Genomic DNA, 23,170 nt, shown 5'->3' with positions numbered 1-23,170 from the left:
TCAGAGTCACTGGACTTCTGTCGCACAACATATCTGTCCATAGTGGCCTGTACCTCTCATTCCTTTATGACTTTCCTAAAGTGTTTCACAACAGTGTCAGTGTAATAGTCACCAGCACGGCTTGCAATAGCTATGTTAGGGCGATTGTCATCAAAAAAGGTTTGCACTTTAAGCCACATTCCACACATTTCCTTAATCTTTGAAGTAGGCAACTTCTTCAATTTCTCTCTCCCATCCTCCGAACCAGTTTCCTCAGGTCTGGCCTCATGCTGATGAAGTTGATCTAGCAGCTCATCAGTGGTTAGTTCTTCATTGTCCTCCTCCACCAACTCTTCCACATCCTCCCCACTAACCTCCAACCCCAAGGACTTTCCCAGTGCCACAATGGATTCCTCAACTGGCATAGGATTCCCAGGGTTAGCCTCAAACCCTTCAAAATCCCTTTGGTCTACACATTCTGGCCACAGTTTCTTCCAAGCAGAGTTCAAGGTCCTCTTAGTCACTCCCTCCCAAGCCTTACCTATAAGGTTTACACAATTGAGGATATTAAAGTGATCTCTCCAAAACTCTCTTAGAGTCAATTGAGTTTCTGAGGTCACTACGAAGCACCTTTCAAACAGAGCTTTTGTGTACAGTTTTTTGAAGTTTGCAATAACCTGCTGGTCCATGGGCTGCAGGAGAGGAGTGGTATTAGGAGGCAAAAACTTGACCTTAATGAAGCTCATGTCCCCATAAAGTCGCTCTGCCACGTCTGTAGGATGACCAGGGGCATTGTCTAACACCAGGAGGCACTTAAGGTCTAATTTCTTTTCAGTTAGGTAATCTTTCACATTGGGGGCAAATGCTTGGTGTAACCAGTCATAGAAAAAGTCCCTAGTGACCCATGCCTTACTGTTTGCCCGCCACAGCACACATAAATTAGCCTGAGAATATTCTTTTGCCTGAACGCTCTGGGAGTTTCTGAGTGATACACTAATAAAGGCTTCACTTTGCAATCACCACTAGCATTGGAACACATCAACAGAGTAAGCCTGTCTTTCATAGGCTTATGTCCTGGGAGTGCCTTTTCCTCCTGAGTAATGTAGGTCCTGCTTGGCATTTTCTTCCAAAACAGGCCTGTTTCATCACAGTTAAACACTTGTTCAGGTTTCAGTCCTTCACTGTCTATGTACTCCTTGAATTCCTGCACATATTTTTCAGCTGGTTTGTGGTCCGAACTGGCAGCCTCACCATGCTTATCACACTATGTATGCCACTATGCTTCTTAAATCTCTCAAACCAACCTTTGCTGGCCTTAAATTCACTCACATCATCACTAGTTGCAGGCATTTTTTTAATTAAATCCTCATGCAACTTCCTAGCCTTTTCACTTATGATCACTTGAGAGATGCTATCTCCTGCTATCTGTTTTTCATTTATCCATACCAATAAGAGTCTCTCAACATCTTCCATCACTTGCGATCTCTGTTTCGAAAACACAGTTGAACCTTTGGCAAGAACAGCTTCCTTGATTGCCGTTTTGTTGGACACAATAGTAGCAATGGTTGATTGGGGTTTACTATACAACCTGGCCAGCTCGGAGACACGCACTCCACTTTCATACTTAACATTGATCTCTTTCTTCATCTCTATAGTAATTTTCCCCCTTATTCCTGTAGGGTTGGCACTTGAAGCTTTCTTGGGGCCCATGGTCACTTATTTTGCAGATAAAATCACCAAAAACACTGTAATAATACGAAATGTTCCGATTGTATGCTTGGATGTTACCGCAGAGGCTGACTGGTAAACAATGCCACCGTTGGAACATGTGAGGCTGGCTCAGGTCGCACATTAGACGCGTCTCGGACAAATAGCGTTGAGTGGGTTTTTTAGCGGTATGCGAGGCAAAATCTTAGCGATAAAATGTATCGGTATGCGGATTTAACGTTATGTGATGCCAACGGTATGCGGGGGTCCACTGTATAGCATGATTGAAGAATTGTGACACATTTTTATGTAACACGTCGTATGATCAATTAAACACAATTCGCGGGAGGGAAAAAAATTTTGAGCACGCGGTCGCCCGGTCGCCCGCAGTGGGTTATACCATTGAGTTAATAGGGGAGGCCTATTGCCATCCCTCCCGCCACCAACACCCACCTCCACCACGCTCCCAGCCTCCAGTTTGGTTCATATGTGTGCAGGACGGAGGTACTCGGGAACCTAGCTGTGTTTGTATACATACGTATTTTCTTAATCTCATTGCCATTTGTTAAATCTGCCAAATAATAATGGCACCCAGTAAGCATACAAGTGTTGCTGAAAGTGACAAGAAAAGGCTTAAGCGTTTAAGTCTAGGAATTGTGAAGAAAATTGAGATATTAGACAAGCTTAAGAGTGGATCACGTGTGGTGGATATAGTGAGGGCCTAAGGCCTTAATGAAGCGTCGGTTCATACAGTTAAAAAGAACGAGGCGAATATACAAGCTTGTGTAATGAATAACCCAAAATGTCATCTCATGAAAAGAGTGACACATAGGTCTCAAGTAAATAAAACAGAAAACTTGTTGCTTGAGTGGATTGAACAAAAGACGAAGAAAGGTGCACCACTTAATTTCCTCTTAATTAGAGAAAAGGCCTTACAATTGTTTAACCCTTTGACTGTTTCAGGCCCCTCTCTGAAACTGTCATTCTATGTCGCCAAATATTCAAAAAAAAAAAAATTATTTTTTCTTATGAAAATGTTAAGATTATTTTTCTGAGTGTTTTAGTCCAAAAAAAAAATTTTTGCCATCGGTACTTACCGAGATATAGAGCCGTGAAGTTTGCAGAAAATGAGCCGCGTATGGCAACAGCGGCGACTGCCGCTCACCCGGTAAACTTTAGTTTACTTGTAATTGAAGGTTTTTTGTTTATTTCACTATTTTATTTTTTCACATAACTTATGTGGCCTATGAGACCAAAGTAAGGTGCAATGTATATATATATACACTCGTTGTATACAACACAATAAGCACACAAACATAATTATCAATATATTGTTTACAAAACTTGTTTACAAAAACAAACAAACAATCATCCTCCTCCTCCTCCTTCTCCTCCTCCTCCTCCTTCTCCTCCTCCTTCTCCTCCTCCTCCTTCTCCTCCTCCTCCTCCTCCTCCTTCTCCTCCTCCTCCTCCTCCTCCTCCTTCTCCTCCTTCTCCTCCTCCTTCTCCTCCTCCTTCTCCTCCTCCTTCTTCTCCTCCTCCTTCTCCTCCTCCTCCTCCTTCTCCTCCTCCTTCTCCTTCTCCTCCTTCTCCTCCTCCTCCTCCTCCTCCTCCTCCTCCTCCTCCTTCTCCTTCTAATCCTCCTTCTCCTCCTCCTTCTCCTTCTAATCCTCCTTCTCCTCCTCCTCCTTCTCCTCCTCCTTGTCTTGTGTGCGAGTGTGTGGCTTATAATTGTTTTGAGTCAGAAGTCGGCAGCTGTCAAAGTGACATATTATCTCATTAGTGTCTCCCCCTACCGCCTGTCAAAACAATGGGGTCGGATGCTGCTTCCCCTCCTCCATTCTAATTATCTTTCTCCCTCATTCTATATCTTTCAATCTGTCTCTTTCTATCTGTCTGCCTATCTCTGTCTCACAGGTACACATAAATACAAGTATACATAGTGTAAATTACCTAGGATAACCCAAGAAATCCAGACAAAGTGCTATACTCTGCTTGAAGATGTGAGTAAACGTGATGACACAGTCTTGTGGCTCTCTCTGAGACAGAGAGCTAGATGGACAGACAGGGAGCTTGACAGACAGACAAATAGACAGACAGAAATGTTTGTGTACCAGCAAAATCAAAGGGAGGGTGATGGTCATGTAATATTACCCTCCTTTACGCTCATCAAAGTCAGCTCTTATCAGATGTTATCTCCCCTTATCTTGTCACTGTCATGGGGTGGACTTTTTTTTTTCTTGCTTCAAGGGAACAATATTATTACATCTTCTTCTTCCTCCTCCTCCTCCTCCTCTTCTCCTCCTCCTCCTCCTCTTCCTTTCTTCCCTCCTCCTCCTCCTCCTCCTCTTCCTCCCCTCCTCCCCCTCCTCCTCCTCCATTGCTTTTGGTCTCAAACTCCTCCAAATCATGAAATTGATCTTCACTGACACTTCCATCTGTGTTAGAGCATCACTTGGGAAGAGAAGAGTCCCAGATTTGCTGGGGAATCACATATTTCTTACCGCTAGACATGCTGAAAAAGGACAACTGAAATGGCATTCCCACAATGCACCACTGGCTCCCCGATTTTTTTTATATGGTGCACACTGACCATGGAGACCCATTCTCTCACATGTGGGCCTACCAGCTTTCTCCTGCTTGATTTGAAGCTGCTAGAATTTATGCGTATAAATACGTCAGAAACATTGGCTCGTAAGACGTATTTATACGTCGGAAACAGTCAAAGGGTTAAAGCAGTGTGTGATAAGGAAGGAAAGCCTGAAAAAGAATGTGTTTAGCACAGGCAGGTTCCACACCTTTAAGTTGCATAATAAGTTACATAATATTAAGTTTTCTGGTAAAAGTGCTTCAGCTGATCATACAGCAGCAAGTAATTTTCCTGCTGAATTGCTGGAAATTATTTCTGAAGGTGGTTATGAGCCACATCAAGTGTTTAACCCTTTGACTGTTTTCGACGTATAAATACGTCTTACGAGCCAATGTTTCTGACGTATATATACTCAATAATTCTAGCGGCTTCAAATCAAGTGGGAGAAAGCTGGTAGGCCCACATGTGAGAGAATGGGTCTGTGTGGTCAGTGTGCACCACATAAAAAAAATCCTGCAGCACACATTGCGTAATGAGAAAAAAAAAACTCTGATCGTTTTTTTTGAATAAAACGCCGACTTTGAGGTGTATTTTCGTATAGTATTTATCGTTGTATTCGCGTTTTCATGGTCTTAGGTGATAAAATGGAAAACATATTACAGAAATAGAGATGATTTTCATTACTTTTACGATGAAAACGACCTTGAAACTGAGCTCAAAGTAGCGGAAATGTTCGATTTTTACCAATGTTCAAGAGTAAATAAATCACACCACACGTCCAATACACGTCAACTGGGGAGTCTAATATTCTTTCACTAGTGCACTGATATTATTTATACCATTTTTACAATAATGCAGTCGTCTGCATAACAGTAAATTTTGTATTTTTTTGTATGAATAAGAAATCAAAATAGAAAGCAATAATAATATAAGAGGGGGCTAGAGATGTGACTAATGAACAGAGCATATGTTATTTTAGTGCCACGAATGTCTACCTTGTTTATTCTGGACCCTATTTTGAAATTGGCATCTTTTTTATTTTGCGTGAAATTGGCCAAATTGCCAATTTCTGACCACCATATTGGGTAGTCAAAATTAGTAAATAGGAGGTTTCTTGTACTCAGCTGATAGATAAAATGGAGTTCTAAAGAAATAGCTATGAGTTTGGTCAACTGGAACAATGGAATTGGCTGAAAATTGGGCTCAAAGTCGGCGAAATCGCCGATACGCATATGTCGCCGAGACCGCTAACTTCGTGGGAGCATAATTCCACGAGTTTTCGACCAAATTTCGAACTTTTGGTGTCATTACCATCGGGAAAAGATTCTCTATCATTTCATAAGAAAAATTTTTTTTTTTTTTTTCAAAAATTGAGCGACATAGAATGACAGTTTCAGAGAGGGGCCTGAAACAGTCAAAGGGTTAATGCTGACGAGACAAGTGTTTTTTGGAAAAAAATGCCAACACGAACTTATATCAGTCAGCAAGAGAAGAGTGTACCGGGCTTCAAGGCAGCAATGGACCACTTCACCTTGCTCCTTTGCGGTAATGCATCAGGTGATTTCAATTGATTATTTACCGCTCTAAGAATCCTCGTGCTTTGAAAGGTGTAGATAAAAAACACCTTACCAGTAATTTGGAGGTTAAACCAGTCAGCATGGATGACAGAGGAAATATTTATTGACTGGTTTAAGCATCACTTTATTCCTGAAGTCAAGTTTTACCTGCACAGCAAGAACCTTGCATTCAAGGCTCTCTTCATTCTTGATAATTCCTGTACTCATCCACAAGCTTTGCTGGATGTGACCCACATGTAAAAGTTGTATTTTTACCTCCAAATACAACATCTTTAACCCTTTGAGGGTCGACAGGCCCTCTCCGAAATTCGTTCTCAGGGTCGGCCAAATTTAAAAAAAAAAAAAAATTATTTTCTCTTATGAAAAGATAGAGAATCTTTTCCCGATCATAACGACACCAAAAGTTTGAAATTTGATAGAAAACTTACGGAATTATGCTCTCGCAAAGTTAGCGGTCTCGGCGATGTTTACGGATCGGCGATTTTGCCCACTTTGAGCCCCATTTTCGGCCAATTTCACTGTACTAGTCGACAAAAAACATGAATATTTCGCTAGAACTCCATTTTTTCTATCGAATGGGTGCAAGAAACCACCCATTTATAAATTCAACTATCCAGTACAGTGGTCAGAATTTAGCAATTTTGCCAATTTCACACAAATTTCAAAAGATGCCAATTTCGGAATAGGGTCCAGAATAAACAAGAAAGACATTCCTGGCACTAAAATGACATTTCCTCTAGTCATTAGTCACGTCTCAAGGCCCCTCTTATATTCTTTTGCTTTCCACTTTGAATTTTTATTCTCACAAAAAATATAAGATTTACTGTTATGCAGACTACTGCATTAGTGTAAAAAATGGTATAAATATTATTGGTGCACTTGTGAAAGAATTTTAGACTCACCAGTTGACGTGTATTGCACGCTTGGCACGATTTGCTTACTTTTGAAGTTTGGTAAAAATCGAACATTTCTGCTACTTTGAGCTCAATTTCAAGGCACCTTTCATTGTAAAACCAGTCAAAATCATCTCAATTTCAGAAATATGTCTTCCATTCTATAAAATGAGACCAAGAAAACTAGAATACAACAATAAATACCATACGAAAATACACTGCAAAGTCGCTGATTTATTAAAAAAAAATGGAAAAAGTATTTTTTTTTCTCACCCTCAAAGGGTTAATACAACCACTGGATCGGGAAGTTATTAAGTCATTCAAGTGTAACTGCACGAAAAAAGTTATTAAAAAACTAGTTGCATCAATGGACTGTGACTCCAACTTGGCAGTACTAAGCTTCTGGAATAAATTTAACCCCTTCAGGGTCCAAGGCCCAAATCTGAAGTGGTGCCCCAGTGTCCAAGAATTAAAAAAAAAAAAAATTTGTTATTTTTTCTTATGAAATCGTAGAGAATCTTTTTGTGAAGGTAATAAAACAAAAAGTACGAAATTTGATGGAAAATTGACGAAATTATGCTCTCACGAATTTTGATGTGTCAGCGATATTTATGAATCGGTGATTTTGCCGACTTTGACTCCCATTTTAGGCCAATTACATTATTCCAGTCAACCAAATTCTTAGCTATTTCTCTAGTATTACTTCTATTCTATCGATTAAGCACAAGAAATTGCTAAGTCAACTGTTTCAACTACAAAATAAAGTGATCGGAAATTGTTAATTTGGCCAGTTTAACACAAAGTTCAAAATATTCCAGTTTCAAAATAGGGACTAGAATAAAGAATGTAGGTATTCCTGGAACTAAACTAACATTTCCTCTGTTCATTAGTTACATTTTGAGGCTTTACAAATAAATTCCATTTTGATTTTTTATTCACAAAGAATTTTTATTCACACCAAAAAATAGAAGATTTATTGTTATGCAATACTGTAATAATTGTATAAATATCATCACCATATTTGTGAATGTATATTAGACCCACCAGCTGGCGTGTATTAGACGTGTGAGGTCGTTTGTTTACTCTTGAATATCGGCAAAAATTTAACATTTCCTCTACTTTGAGCTCAGTTTCAAGCCGTTTCCAGTGCTAAAACCAATCAAAATCATCTCTATTTCTGTAATATGTCTTCCTTTCTATCAAATGAGACCAAGAAATCGCAAATACAACTATAAAAAACATACGAAAAAACACTGCAAAGTCGCTGTTTTAATCGAAAAATCATGATTTCAGGTTTTTTCTCTCATTATACACAGTGTGCTGCAGGATTTGTTTTATGTGGTGCACACATACCACATAGATGTATTCTCTCATATCTAGGCCCAAATGTACCACTCACAGTTTATCAGAGTGAGCTGAGCTCATGACGTAGATCTACGGTTTGGACCCTGAACGTAAAGCCGTAGATCTATGGGACGGACCCTGAAAGGGTTAACATTGCAGAAGCTATCAGCTATGCTAGAAGTGCATGGAATGAAGTGCCTCAATCAACATTAAATGCAGGCTGGGGAAAGTTATGGCCTTCTGTGGTTAATTCTTTCACTGGTTTCCCCTTGCTTGAGAGTCAGGTTCAGGAAATTGTTCAGCTGGCAAGGAGATTTCCAGGTGATGGTTTTGAAGATATGAATAAAGACGATGTGAATGAGCTCTTAGAAGATGATGATGATGAAGATAGGAGTCCAGAGGAAATGTTAGCAGAGCTCGATGCACAGATACAAGGGAGAGACATAACAGAAGAAGATGAAGAAGAACCTGAAGAAAAGCCTAACATTGCAGCAGTTACGTGAGCAGTTCTATATTATTAGTAAAGTTGCAGACTTTTTTCACTGATGAGGACCCTGACAAATCTAGAAGCAGTGCTTTGAAACAGGGTCTAGACCAGCTGATGATGCCTTACCATCAGCTGTATAATGTATTGCAGGGTAAAACAGCCCAGAGAACAATTACAGAATTTATGCACACTCCAGTACAACCATCGGCTTCAGTACCAGAACCTCTACCATCCACTTCTGTCGACAACCAACAACCATCCCCCTCAGCCCAGTAGGGCCACACCATCCATATCCACTCTCTCCACAATCATCCACACACACCATTACCCACAATTTAAGGTAAGAAATACTATTATTTCTATTGCATTTGTAGTCTTAAGCAGTAATATATCATGACAGTGAACTATAATTACATGTTCACTTTTATTTTTGTAAGATCAGTTGGTCTAAAAGAAAGTTGTTTGGGTTTTTGAGGGCTCCCAGGAACGTAACCCTATTTTTCCCATAAATTCTTCAGTTCATTTAGCACGATTTTACCTAACATGGCATTTTTCAGGAATATGACTGCCGTGCTAAATAACGGTTTACTGTATGTTTAGGTACAGGTACACTTAGGTATAATTATCAGAGCACATATAAAATATGCAATAACTTTAACCCTTTCAGGGTTGGTGCCGTACTAGTACGGCTTGCGTGCCAGGGTTGGTGCCATACTGGTATGCATAAATTCCAGCAGCTTCAAATTAAGCGGGAAACAGCTGGTAGACCTGGATGTGAGAGAATGGGTCTGCGTGGTCGGTGTGCGTGGTAGAAAAAAATTCTGGGACCCAGTGGCTTATTGTGGGAACACCATTTTAGTAGACCTTGTTCACCATGCCTTGCGGTAAGAAGCTCCTCACTCCTCGGCGAATTGGGACACTTTTGTTCCCCAGTGACAGTTCTAATACAGATGGAAGTGCCAGTGAAGATGAGTTTCAAGGTTTTGATGAGGTTGTGACTGAAACTAGTGACCATAATACCGATAATAGTGAGGAAAACCCAAACGACCCTCAGCACCTCTGGTGCTGGGCCGTCTTGTTCACGTTCATTTGTTCCAGAACCAAAGAGGAAACCCCTATTTTCCCATATCCCGGACTCAGATGTGAGCATTGGTGATGATAGTGATAGTGAATATGAACTACAAGGTCTTGAAAACAGTTCCAGTAGTGATAGTGAAGTGGAATATTCTCCAGAGAAGTGTCAGTATATATGATGGTATATGCACTCTGGTAGTATGCCTTATGCTATTCCAAGAGGAAGGAGTACATCTCAGAGTACATTCCGTGGCTGTACAACAGGAACAGATAGTGAAAATGAAGATGATAGTGTTGCAATTGGGATGGAAAATGTGCATAGTGGTGGTAGTGGTGGTGCCAGCCATGAGGCACCAGCCATGAGGCACCAGCAGTGGGCCATGCTGCCACCCACGCTGCCACCCACACTGCTGCCTCAGCTGATCTACAATAAAGGCCACCATCCCCCCCCCCACCCACCCACCACACCAGCCTCCACAGCCACAACCTTCACAACCACAACCTCTACAACCACAACCACCTGTCAATATCCAGTACCCACCAGCAGACTGTGCCTGGGATTGGCAGGAAGCTGCCAATTTTGTTCCAAATCCCCATCAGTTTGATGAAAACCAAAGTGGAATACGGCCATCTTGTACACTTCGGAACAATGCCAGTGAACTGGAATGTTTTGAGTTATTCTTTGACGAGCCCCTGATGGAAATTATTGTCAGGGAAAGCAACAGATACTATGAGTGCACCATGACAAACACAATACTTTCACCAAACTCACACCTACACCAGTGGAATGAGAACTGTGGCTGAGATGTATCTTTTGTTTGCCACAATAATGCTTATGGTACATGTGTATAAGCACAGTGTGAAATCATACTGGTCAACAGACCACCTGATTGCAACCCCAGGTTTCAGTGATATAATAGGAGTGAATCAATTTGTGCTACTATTACATATGCTTTACTTTTCAGACAGAACCAGGCCTGACAGAAACGACAGGTTATATAAGATTAGGAATGTGTTTGTGTATCTGAAACAGAAATTCAATATGTATTTTTATCCCTTCAGGAAGCTTATTATTGATGAGTTTTTATATTATATACTGATGACTGGTACACAAGCCCCTTACTCAGTGATTTCTTGCGAGTGAACATGACAGATGTGTGTGGCACAATGCGTACAAATCGTAAACATATGCCCAAGTTCGACGCTGGCACTCGTAGAGGTGAGGTGCAGGCGTTTGCCACCAGCGACATCATGGCATTTAAGTGGCATGACAAACGAGATGTCACACTGTTTTGTCAGTTCACCCTAATGAAATGGCAGACACTGGCAGGCAGCATAGAGACAGCAATGAACCCATTCTAAAGCCTGCAGCTGTGATTGACTACACCCTCAATATGTGTTCAGTGGACAAATGTGACATGCAGATTGGGTTTGCTGATTGTGTTTGCAAGAGTTATAAGTGGTACATAAAACTCTTTTTCCATATTCTGGGCATTTCCACATGGCGAATTTTGTTCGTCTGTCATCAGACAAATAATAATCAAGTACCAAGGAACAGCACCTGCAATAGAAAACTGCCCATGAAATTATCAACAACTACCTTCTCCTAACAAAACTGCCTGCTACTGCTCTCAAGAAAAAGGCTCAGAAAAGGTGTTATGTCTGTGCACATACAATAAAACGCCCACAACAACGCAGAGACACTCATTTTATGTGTGAGGAGTGTAAAACACCATTGTGCATGACACCATGTTTCAAAGACTTCCACAGGCTGCAGAACTTCTAAAAACATGTCCTGTGACTGTATATGTGTATATAAAATATAGAAAAATAGTAATAAACAACATTTTGTATTTTTGTTTGCATAAATAAGTTTTGTAAACAAAATAGTGACAACAGTGTTTGTGCAGTTATTGTGTAGTACAGTGGACCCCCGCATAACGATATTAATCCATTCCTGAGAGCTCATTGTTATGCAAAATTATCGTTATGCGAATGAATTTTCCCCATAAGAAATAATGGAAATCAAATTAATCCGTGCAAGACACCCAAAAGTATGAAAAAAAAAAATTTTGCCACATGAAATATAAATTTTCCTACACACAAAGAGAAGGATGCATGCACAATAGTAGAGTAGTACATGCACAATATATATTGTGCATGTACTACTCTACTAAATGAAGAATAAATGACACTTACCTTTATTGAAGATGCAGCAATGACTGATGAGACACTGTGTCCTGGGAGTGCCTTTTCCTCCTGAGTACTGTAGGTCCTGTTTGGCATTTTCTTCCAGAACAGGCCTTATCACACTGTGTATACCACTACGATTCTTAAATCTTTCAAACCAACCTTTGCTGGCTTTAAATTCACCAATATGAGCACTAATTCCAGGCATTTTTCCCTGTTCACCTGGGCGTTAGTCGACTGGTGTGGGTTGCATCCTGGGAGACAAGATTAAGGACCCCAATGGAAATAAGTTAGTCTTCGATAACACTGACTTTTTTGGGTTATCCTGGGTGGCTAACCCTCTGGGGTTAATTGTTTCTTGGTATTCTCAATAAGCCACACCAACAACGGTGCTACAGCAGCAGCAGCAGCAGCTGGCAGTGCTACAGCAGCAGCAGCAGCAGCTGACAGTGCTACAGCAGCAGCTGACAGTGCTACAGCAGCAGCAGACGGTGCTACAGCAGCAGCAGATGGTACTACAGCAGCAGCAGCTGATGGTGGTACAGCAGCAGCAGCAGCAGCTGACAGTGCTACAGCAGCAGCAGCAGCAGCAGCAGCAGCAGCTGACAGTGCAGCAGCAGCAGCAGCTGACAGTGCTACAGCAGCAGCAGCTGACAGTGCTACCGCAGCAGCAGATGGTGCTACAGCAGCAGCAGATGGTGCTACAGCAGCAGCAGACGGTACTACAGCAGCAGCAGCAGCTGACGGTGGTACAGCAGCAGCAGCAGCTGACGGTGCTACAGCAGCAGCAGCATCAGCAGTTGACCATGGTACCACAGTATTTCGATAATATTTCTCACCCTTTTTACCACAGGGTTGGCACTAGAAGCTTTTTTGGGGCCCATGGTCACTTATTTTGCAGATAAAATCACCAAAAACACTGTAATAATACGAAATGTTCCGATTGTATGCTTGGATGTTACCGTGGAGGCTGCCTGGTAAACAATGCCACCGTTGGAACATGTGAGGCTGGCTCAGGCCGCACATTAGACGCGTCTCGGACGAATAGCGTTGAGCGGGTTTTTTAGCGGTATGCGAGGCAAAATCTTAGCGATAAAATGTATCGGTATGTGGATTTAACGTTATGTGATGCCAACGGTATGCGGGGGTCCACTGTATAGAAAAAGAAATAACTTACAAAATAGTGCTCATATTGGTCTCACAGGCCATAAAAGCTACTTGAAAAAAATTAAAAAATAATAGAAAATAGTACTGAAAAAAGAAAAACTAATACCGGGTGACCGGCAGTTGGCGATGTTACCATATGCCGGTCATTTTCTGTCAACTTCACGTCTCCATATCTCGGTAAATATTGATGGTAAAAATTTTTTGTTTAGCCTATAAAATTTAGAAAAAAAAGCTATCTTTTCATAAGAAATAATAATTTTTTTTTTTTGAATTTTTACCGACCCTGAGAACAGGTTTGGGAGAGGGCCTGCTGACCCTAAAAGGGTTAAAACACTTGAAATTTTGGAAAATTTCTAGACATAATAGAGATATGTGCTGATGGAGAATGTAAACAATCTGAGTGGGGTGCGCCATATTTAAAAGACTGCTTGTCGTATGGCAAATTTTGGTCATAATTTGAAATTGCTGTATTTGCAGAACGCTGTGAGGCGAAATGCCGTAAAGCAGGGCCCTGCTGTATACCAAAACTGTAATTCTTCTCTGCCTAACTAATTAACCCTTAAACTGTCCAAACGTAGATCTACGTTTTTTCAACATTTGAAAGTATGTAAAACAAGTACAGTGGACCCTCGACCAGCGATATTAATCCGTTCCTGAGAGCTCATCGTTAATCGAAATAATCGTTAATCGAGTTAATTTTCCCTATAAGAAATAATGGAAATCAAATTAATCCGTTCCTGACTCCCCAAAGTATTGAAAAAAAAAATTTACGACATGAAATATTAATTTTAATATACACAAACTGAAGAAGACATGCACAGTTACATGACACTTACCTTTATTGAAGATCTGGTGATGATTGATGGGATGGGAGGAGGGGAGAGTGTGGATCTTCTTAGTGTTTAGAAGGGGAATCCCCTTCCATTAGGACTTGAGGTAGCAACTCTCTTTCCGGGGTTACTTCCCTTGTTCTTTTAATGCCACTAGGACCAGCTTGAGAGTCACTGGACTTCTGTCGCACAACATATCTGTCCATAGAGGCCTGTACCTCCCGTTCCTTTATGACATTTCTAAAGTGTTTCACAACATTGTCAGTGTACAGGTTGCCAACACGGCTTGCAATAGCTGTGTCAGGGTGATTTTCATCCATAAAGGTTTGCACTTTAAGCCACATTGCACAGATTTCCTTAATCTTAGAAGTAGGCAACTTCTTCAATTTCTCTATCCCCTCCTCCGAAGCAGTTTCCTCAGGTCTGGCCTCATGCTGATGAAGATGATCTAGCAGCTCATCAGTGGTTAGTTCTTCATTGTCCTCCTCTACCAACTCTTCCACATCCTCCCCACTAACCTCCAACCCCAAGGACTTCCCCAATGCCACAATGGATTCCTCAACTGGCATAGGATTCTCAGGGTTAGCCTCAAACCCTTCAAAATCCCTTTTGTCTACACATTCTGGCCACAGTTTTTTCCAAGCAGAGTTCAAGGTCCTCTTAGTCACTTCCTCCCAAGCCTTACCTATAATGTTTACACAATTGAGGAAGGTTAAGTGATCTTTCCAAAACTCTCTTAGAGTCAGTTGAGTTTCTGAGGTCACTACAAAGCACCTTTCAAACTTAGCTTTTGTGTACAGTTTCTTGAAGTTGGAAATGACCTGCTGGCCCATGGGCTGCAGGAGAGGAGTGGTATTAGGAGGCAAAAACTTCACCTTAATGAAGCTCATTTCCGCAGAAAGTCACTCTGCCACGTCTGAAGGATGACCAGGAGCATTGTCTAATACCAGGAGGCACTTCAGGTCTAATTTCTTTTCAGTTAGGTAATTTTTCACAGTGGGGCAAATGCATGGTGTAACCAGTCATAGAAAAAGTCCCTAGTGACCCATGCCTTACTGTTTGCCCTCCACAGCACACACAAATTAGCCTTGAGGACATTGCTTTTCCTGAACACTCTGGGAGTTTCAGAGTGATACACCAATAAAGGCTTCACTTTGCAATCACCACTAGCATTGGCACACATCAACAGAGTAAGCCTGTCTTTCATAGGCTTATGTCCTGGGAGTGCCTTTTCCTCCTGAGTAATGTAGGTCCTGCTTGGCATTTTCTTCCAAAACAGGCCTGTTTCGTCACAATTAAACACTTGTTCAGGTTTGAGTCCTTCACTGTCTATGTACTCCTTGAATTCCTGCACATATTTTTCAGCTGCTTTGTGGTCCGAACTGGCAGCCTCACCATGCCTTAACACATTATGAATGCCACTACGCTTCTTAAATCTCTCAAACCAACCTTTGCTGGCCTTAAATTCACTCACATCACCACGAGTTGCAGGCATTTTTTTAATTAAATCCTCATGCAACTTCCTAGCCTTTTCACTTATGATCACTTGAGAGATGCTATCTCCTGCTATCTGTTTTTCGTTTATCCACACTAATAAGAGTCTCTCAAAATCTTCTATCACTTGTGATTTCAGTTTTGAAAACATAGTTGCACCTTTGGCAAGAACAGCTTCCTTGATTGCCGTTTTCTTGCCCACAATAGTAGCGATGGTTGATTGGGGTTTACTGTACAACCTGACTAGCTTGGAGACACGCACTCCACTCTCATACTTAGCTATGATCTCTTTCTTCATCTCCATAGTAATTCTCACCCTTTTTGCTGTTGGGTTGGCACTAGAAGCTTTCTTGGGGCCCATGGTGACTTATTTTGCAGGTGCAATCACTACAAAGGCTGTGATAACATGAAATGTTCCAATTGTATGTTTGGAAGCGACCGCAGTGACTGGCTTGCTTGTAAATACTGGCGCCCATGGGACAAGTGAAGCGTGCTCAGGCCAAAGTGGACGCGTCTCGAACGGAACGAATAGCATTGGTCGGGTTTTTTAGCGCTAGTTGAGGCAAAATTTTTGCGATAAAATGTATCGCTAGTCGGATTTATCGTTAATCGATGCCATCGTTGGTCGAGGGTCCACTGTAGATCTTTTTTATTTTTTTTGTTACATTTGAAAACATGTAAAAAAAAAGTTTGATCTACCTTTTTTTTTGTTATATTTGAAAATATGTAAAAAATGTAGATCTACTTTTGGAGCACTACGCATGTGAATGTAGATCTGCTTGGACAGTTTAAGGGTTAAAGCCATATAGCGTAAACTAGTTGAATATTCAATTTTCTTGTATTCACTGTAACTCACCTAATGACCATATGTTCAATTCCACACTGTTATTGTCTTATTAATCTTAAGTTAGTCTTAAGTTTGCCTGAAAAGCTCTGCATATAAAGGGGCTTTTGGCATGTTCACCAAATTGTTTCACTCCTTTGTACAAACATGTATCATGGTAAAATAAAATATTTTATTGTTATTTAAAGGTATTATCTTGTTGAATCATCATTTATACACAACTTTCCTAACTTGAGTCTTAGGTTCAGTTTTGCTTCTGTAGATTCCTGCCTTTCTCAGTACATTGTCAAATGTTCTAGAACATGTGACTTGACCTGACTTTTTTTTTCCCTCACCTTTCCTCATGACCAGTCTCCTGTATTTGTTTTGCCTTTCTGATCTTTTGATTTTTCTCATAACATCACTGTGATGTCATGGCTGATAATGATAGTGATGTATTACATGGAGATCTCCTTCACTGTGATGTCATGGCTGATGATGTATTACATGATGACCACCTTCATCTTCACTGTGACATCATGACTGATGATGATGTATTACACGGTGACCACTTTCACCTTCACTGTGATGTCATGGCTGCTGGTGATAATGATGTATTACATATGGACACCACCTTCACCTTCACCCCAGATGTTGATGTTTACAGGTTTAGTGATCAGCTTACTGGTGATGTCATGGTTGGTGGTGATGGAGATGATGTATTATATGGATACCACCTTCACCTACACCTTCACCCCAGATGCAGATTTTACCGAAAAACTCAAGATCAACATTGATATCACTGTTGCCATGCCCTGTCGATGTAAGTACTCACTTTAGGTTCCAATACAATGGAACACTCTAGTTTGAGATGAGGCCTAGTGATCCTAGTTCATTGCTTAACTCTTGAACCATGACCAACCCAACTAAAAAAAAGGGCTGGTGGCATGGCAGAATTTAAAAAAAAAAAATATGCAAAACATTTCTAACCATCTAAAAGTGTCCATTTTTCTGAGGAGAATTAAGATAAAAAAGAAAAATTATGCTTAAAACTTACAGATTTATGCAGTGTTGAAGTTGGCAGAAAATGACCCTGCGGTGGCAGCATTGTCACAGTTCTAGCATGCTATAGTTATTGTTTTTATTTTCTTGGTTAATTATGCAAAATTATTCAGTTTTTTATGTTTTCAGTGTGTAACACTATATTCAGTGTTTTTGCTTTATAATATATGGTTCTCTGTATTTTTTTGTACAGTAAATAGAGAGAGAAACACTTCACACCACTTGCATAAATTAGTTATCACTACAAATTATTCGCTGTGAACAAAGAAGTACCTTATATCTGTTGAGTGTTTATTGTTCTAACACTATTTTCAGTATATTTCATTATATTACAGTTTTTTTCCTTGAAACTTGGAGCTAGGCAGAGTGGTACAACTCATGTTTTACAATATTGTGTATCTCTGCTTTGTTTTGGTTTTCTGGTACCAATCATGTACAAATAACAACTCTTCTGTGTTCTCTTCTTATCTCTGGAAGGAATAGTCGAAGGCAGGCAAACACCTTTCTTTAGTCGAAATAGATCACTTTCATTGATATGTCGATGAATTGATGGTTTGGCTTCCTGGTGTGTTTCTGTTTTCCGTCTTACAACAGATAAATGGAATTTGTTGAATTTTGACTTGCTTCCAGCTTTCACTTGGAACAAATTGTAACAATTTAGCATTGTTACATCTAAGAGATGGAAAAGTAAGTTGTATACTATTTGAAACTTTCTAAGACAATCAACTGATTCAATTTGCATGTCTGATTTGTCAACTAAATGCATATTGTTTATGTAATTGTTAATTGCAGGTGATTTTTCAATAGGTTCTTCTGTGTGTCTATGCACCTTTCCAGTGTTTCATTACATGCCTGTGTGTGGTTATCACCACTGTTACATCCCTTGTATCATACCATCTAAACACCATTATGTCATTATCATGAAATACTTGCACTTCATTATTAGCTGTTTTTCTACAGAATGATGGCATAAATTTTCTGTTTAATATACAATAATTTTTTTTTCTGCAGTACAAATAATGTAGTATGCATGTAATAAAACATTGGTAGGCTTGGTTGGTAGTGCACTCAGCTATCTCATTGAGGTCTGTGGTTTGATCCCTGGTAGGGTGAAAACATTGGGTGTTTCCTTAACCCTTTGAGGGTTGGATCCCCTGCTCTGAGAATTGCTCTCAGGGTCTGGGAATTTACAAAACAAAAATGTTTTTTCTCTTATGAAATGGTAATCTTTTTTCTATATGTAATGAAACCAAAAATACAAAATTTGATGGAGAACTTAAGGAATTACTCTCTTGCAAAGTTAGCAGCCTCAGCGATATTTACACATCGGCAATTTTGCTTGTTTTGAGTCCTATTTTAGCCCAATTCCATTGTTCCAGTTGACCAAACTCATAGCAATTTCACTAGTACAGTGGACCCCCGATTAACGATATTTTTTCATTCCAGAAGTATGTTCAGGTGCCAGTACTGACCGAATTTGTTCCCATAAGGAATATTGTGAAGTAGATTAGTCCATTTCAGACCCCCAAACATACACGTACAAACGCACTTACATAAATACACTTACATAATTGGCCGCATTGGGAGGTGATCGTTAAGCGGGGGTCCAGTTTATTCCTTATATTCCATTGATTGCATACAAAAATCACCCATTTACCTATTTCAACTACCCAAAAATGTGATAGAAATCAGTAATTTGGCCATTTTCACAGAAAATTAAAAAATTGCCAATTTATAAATTAAGGTCTAGAATAAACAGTGTAGACATTGCTGGTACTAAAAAAAAAAAAAAATTCCTCTGTTCATTAGTTATGTCCCCAGGCCTCCCATATACAGTGGAACCTTGACTTAGGAGTTTAATCCGTTCCAGGAGCTAACTCGTAACTCAATTTACTCGTATATCAAATTAATTTTCCTCATTTAAATTAATTGAAAAGCCATTAATCCATTCCTGCACTCTGGCCAGAGAAAAAATACTCGAATATGATGCTATTATCAACTGTACGGATTATTTATCTATCACAATTCATCTAATATGACGTAATAAACAATATACAGTGGACCCCCGCATACCGTACACATCACATAACGTTCAATCCGCATACCGCTCGCTTTTATCACAAAAATTTTGCCTCGCATACCGCTCAAAAACCCGCTCACCGCTCTTCGTCCGAGACGCGTCCAATGTGCGCCCTTAGCCAGCCTCACATGTGCCGCCGGTGGCATTGTTTACCAGCCAGCCTCCGCGGTAACATCCAAGCATACAATCGGAACATTTCGTATTATTACAGTGTTTTTGGTGATTTTATCTGCAAAATAAGTGACCATGGGCCCCAAGAAAGCTTCTAGTGCCAACCCTACAGCAATAAGGGTGAGAATTACTATAGAGATGAAGAAAAAGATCATTGATAAGTATGAAAGTGGAGTGCGTGTCTCCGAGCTGGTCAGGTTGTATAATAAACTCCAATCAACCATCGCTACTATTGGTGGTACAGCTGCTGCTGCTGTTGCACCACCGTCAGCTGCTGCTGCTGTTGCACCACCGTCAGCTGCTGCTGCTGTAGTACCGTCTGCTGCTGCTTTAGCATCGTCTGCTGCTGCTGTAGCACTGTCAGCTGCTGCTGCTGTTGTACCACCGTCAGCTGCTGCTGCTGCTGCTGTAGTACTCTGCTGCTGCTGCTGCTGCTAGTACCGTCTGCTGCTGCTGTAGCACTGTCAGCTGCTGCTGCTGCTGTAGCATCGTCTGCTAGCATCGTCTGCTGCTGCTGTAGCACTGTCAGTGCTGCTGCTGCTGTAGCACTGTCAGCTGCTGCTGCTGCTGTAGCACTGTCAGCTCTGCTGCTGCTGTAGCACTGTCAGCTGCTGCTGCTGCTGTAGCACTGTCAGCTGCTGCTGCTGCTGCTGTAGCACCGTTGTTGGTGTGGCTTATTGAGAATACCAAGAAACAATTAACCCCAGAGGATTTTCCACCCAGGATAACCCAAAAAAGTCAGTGTCATCGAAGACTGTCTAACTTATTTCCATTCGGGTCCTTAATCTTGTCTCCCAGGATGCAACCCACACCAGTCGACTAACACCCAGGTGAACAGGGAAAAATGCCTGGAACTAGTGCTCATATTGGTGAATTTAAAGCCAGCAAAGGTTGGTTTGAGAGATTTAAGAATCGTAGTGGCGTACACAGTGTGATAAGGCCTGTTCTGGAAGAAAATGCCAAACAGGGCCTACAGTACTCAGGAGGAAAAGGCACTCCCAGGACACAGTGTCTCATCAGTCATTGCTGCATCTTCAATAAAGGTAAGTGTCATTTATTCTTCATTTAGTAGAGTAGTACATGCACAATATATATTGTGCATGTACTACTCTACTATTGTGCATGTATCCTTCTCTTTGTGTGTAGGAAAATGTATATTTCATGTGGTAAAATTTTTTTTCATACTTTTGGGTGTCTTGCACGGATTAATTTGATTTCCATTATTTCTTATGGGGAAAATTCATTCGCATACTGATCATTTCGCATAACAATGAGCCCTCTTGCATGGATTACAGTCGCTATGCGGGGGTCCACTGTACAGTGGACCCTCAGCTAACAATATTAATCCGTTCTTGAAAGCTCATCGTTTGCTGAAATTATCGTTAGCTGAATTAATTTTCCCCATAAGAAATAATGGAAATCGAATTAATCCATGCAAGACACCCCAAAGTATGAAAAAAAAAACATTTTTTACCACATGAAATATTAATTTTAATACACACAAACTGACACTTACCTTTATTGAAGATCTGGTGATGATTGATGGGATGGGAGGAGGGGAGAGTGTGGAAGTTGTTAATGTTTAGAAGGGGAATCCCCTTCCATTAGGACTTGAGGTATCAAGTCCTTTTCCAGGGTTACTTCCCTTGTTCTTTTAATGCCACTAGGACCAGCTTGAGAGTCACTGGACCTCTGTCGCACAGCATATCTGTCCATAGAGGCCTGTACCTCCCGTTCCTTTATAATTTGTCTAAAGTGGTTCACAACATTTTCATTGTAATAGTCACCAGCACGGCGTGCAATAGCTGTGTGAGGGTGATTTTCATTATTACAACCCAGGAATCCAAATAGCCTGTTATCCTGGGTGTTAAGGGAGCAAAATAAACACAGCAGAAAAAGTTTAGACTTATATTATCCTTCACCAATTTAGAACAGCAATATGTACACTATGTACAGTGATAAGTATAGTGCACTCCACGGTAAGCAAGGCAGAAATACAAGCCACAAGATAGCAGACCATGCTTCAACCAGCTCTAGAATGGGAATGACAAGGGCAGACAGGAGAGTGGTACCCACATAACCTCTGCGATTGCCAAAACCATCTTCTTATTGGCTAGAACCTGGTCACTAGTTGAACAACGGGGCCCCATCATCAACTCTTAGCAACCTGGTTCGCTGGTTGGGGGAGATAGCCTGTAAATGAGGGTGTGTACATGTGCCGAATAAAGGTTATGTACTCTTTGCATGCCACACCCCCACCCCGAGAAGGCTCAGGATTAGGCTGCCACCTCCCAGTGGTAACCGTGCAGCCATGGCACAAAATAATGGGACCGCCTTTCCTCTCCACCATCCAACTCTTAGATAGAGCTCAGCTTTTCTCGTGACCAAAAGCCAAACCCTAAACTTAGAGTGAGACAGCAGTCAGTCAGGCTAGCATAGGTCCAAGAAACAGGCGGACGATAGCCCGCATCCCCTCACTAAAAAAAAAAAAACCCACACCAGGGGATTAAAAAAAAAAGAGCTTACAAGGGGTTACCACAAGTAACCTAACATCCTAACCTAAGTAAAAAAAATAATTAAACTCTAGATAAAGAGTCCTCCAACACATTTTCTTTGCCGGCAATATATTTAATTCTGAGTGAGTATGGTTGCAGTCTTAGCGTCCAGCGCATGAGCCTTGTGTTGTGGTTCTTCATGGCTTGGAGATATACTAGAGGATTGTGATCACTGTAGACTGTAACCACCTGCGATGTCTGGCCCACATAAACATCGAAATGCTCCAAAGCCAGTACCAGCGCAAGGGCTTCTTTTTCAATGGTAGAGTAAGCCCTCTGATGTGGCTGGAACTTGGCTGAAAAGTATGCTACAGGCTGCAACTCCTCATTCTCGTTTTGTAATAGTACTGCCCCAACCCCAGACTCACAAGCATCAACCTGTAATGAAAAAGGTTTGGAGAAGTCTGGAGACAAGAGAATGGGTGCAGTACACAATATTCTTTTTGCTTTGTCAAATTCATCCATAAAGATTTGCACTTCAACCCACATTGCACACATTTCCTTAATCTCTTTCTTCATATCCATAGTAATTCTCACCCTTTTTCCTGCAGGGTTGGCACTAGAAGCTTTCTTGGGGCCCATGGTGACTTAATTTGCAGGTACAATCACTAAAAACGCTGTGATAATATGAAATGTTCCAATTGTATGCGTGGATGCGACCGCACTGGCTGGCTTGTAAACACTGGCACCCACCCACGCATCTCGAACGAATCGCGTAGGGTGAGTTTTTTAGCGATAGCTGAGGCAAAATTTTTGCATTAAAATGTATTGTTGGCTGGATTTAACATTAGGTGATGCCATTGTTAGCTGAGGGTCCACTGTAATTAAGCCTTAAACTGTCCAAACATAGATCTATGTCCACATGCGGGGGGCTCTGAAAGTAGGTCTACGTTTTTTTTTATGTGCTTTCAAATGGGGAAAATCAAGGTCAGAGCGCTACGCACGTGAACTTAGATCTATGTTTGGACAGTTTAAGGGTTAACACAGTAACATGATATATACTCTAGAATGAACAAAATAGGCCATAATATGGTAGCAGAGGCAGCGGAAATAGCATCTGCCATTTCTGTCCGAATTTGTCTATAGTATCTTCCCAGTAGATCACTAGTTTTATAAGGAAAACACTGAAATAATGTACAGTGGAACC

The 23,170-nt window shown here is 40.9% G+C and overlaps 1 protein-coding gene across 2 annotated transcripts in view; it reads left to right on the top strand.

Moving 5' to 3' along the window:
* The window catches only part of LOC128702902 (endoplasmic reticulum-Golgi intermediate compartment protein 2), a 286,545-nt gene that overhangs the window by 34,344 nt on the left and 229,031 nt on the right, over positions 1-23,170 (top strand). For both annotated transcript variants that reach the window (XM_070102635.1, XM_070102636.1), the window contains exon 2: positions 16,823-16,978. In XM_070102635.1, coding sequence (XP_069958736.1) covers positions 16,823-16,978 — 156 coding nt within the window. The remainder of the gene's footprint in view (positions 1-16,822; positions 16,979-23,170) is intronic.

This window comes from Cherax quadricarinatus, chromosome 82 (assembly GCF_038502225.1).
Source record: "Cherax quadricarinatus isolate ZL_2023a chromosome 82, ASM3850222v1, whole genome shotgun sequence".
Lineage (NCBI taxonomy): Eukaryota > Metazoa > Arthropoda > Malacostraca > Decapoda > Parastacidae > Cherax > Cherax quadricarinatus.
Note: the sequence above shows the minus strand (reverse complement) of the source record. Positions and strands in the feature narration are given on the sequence as shown.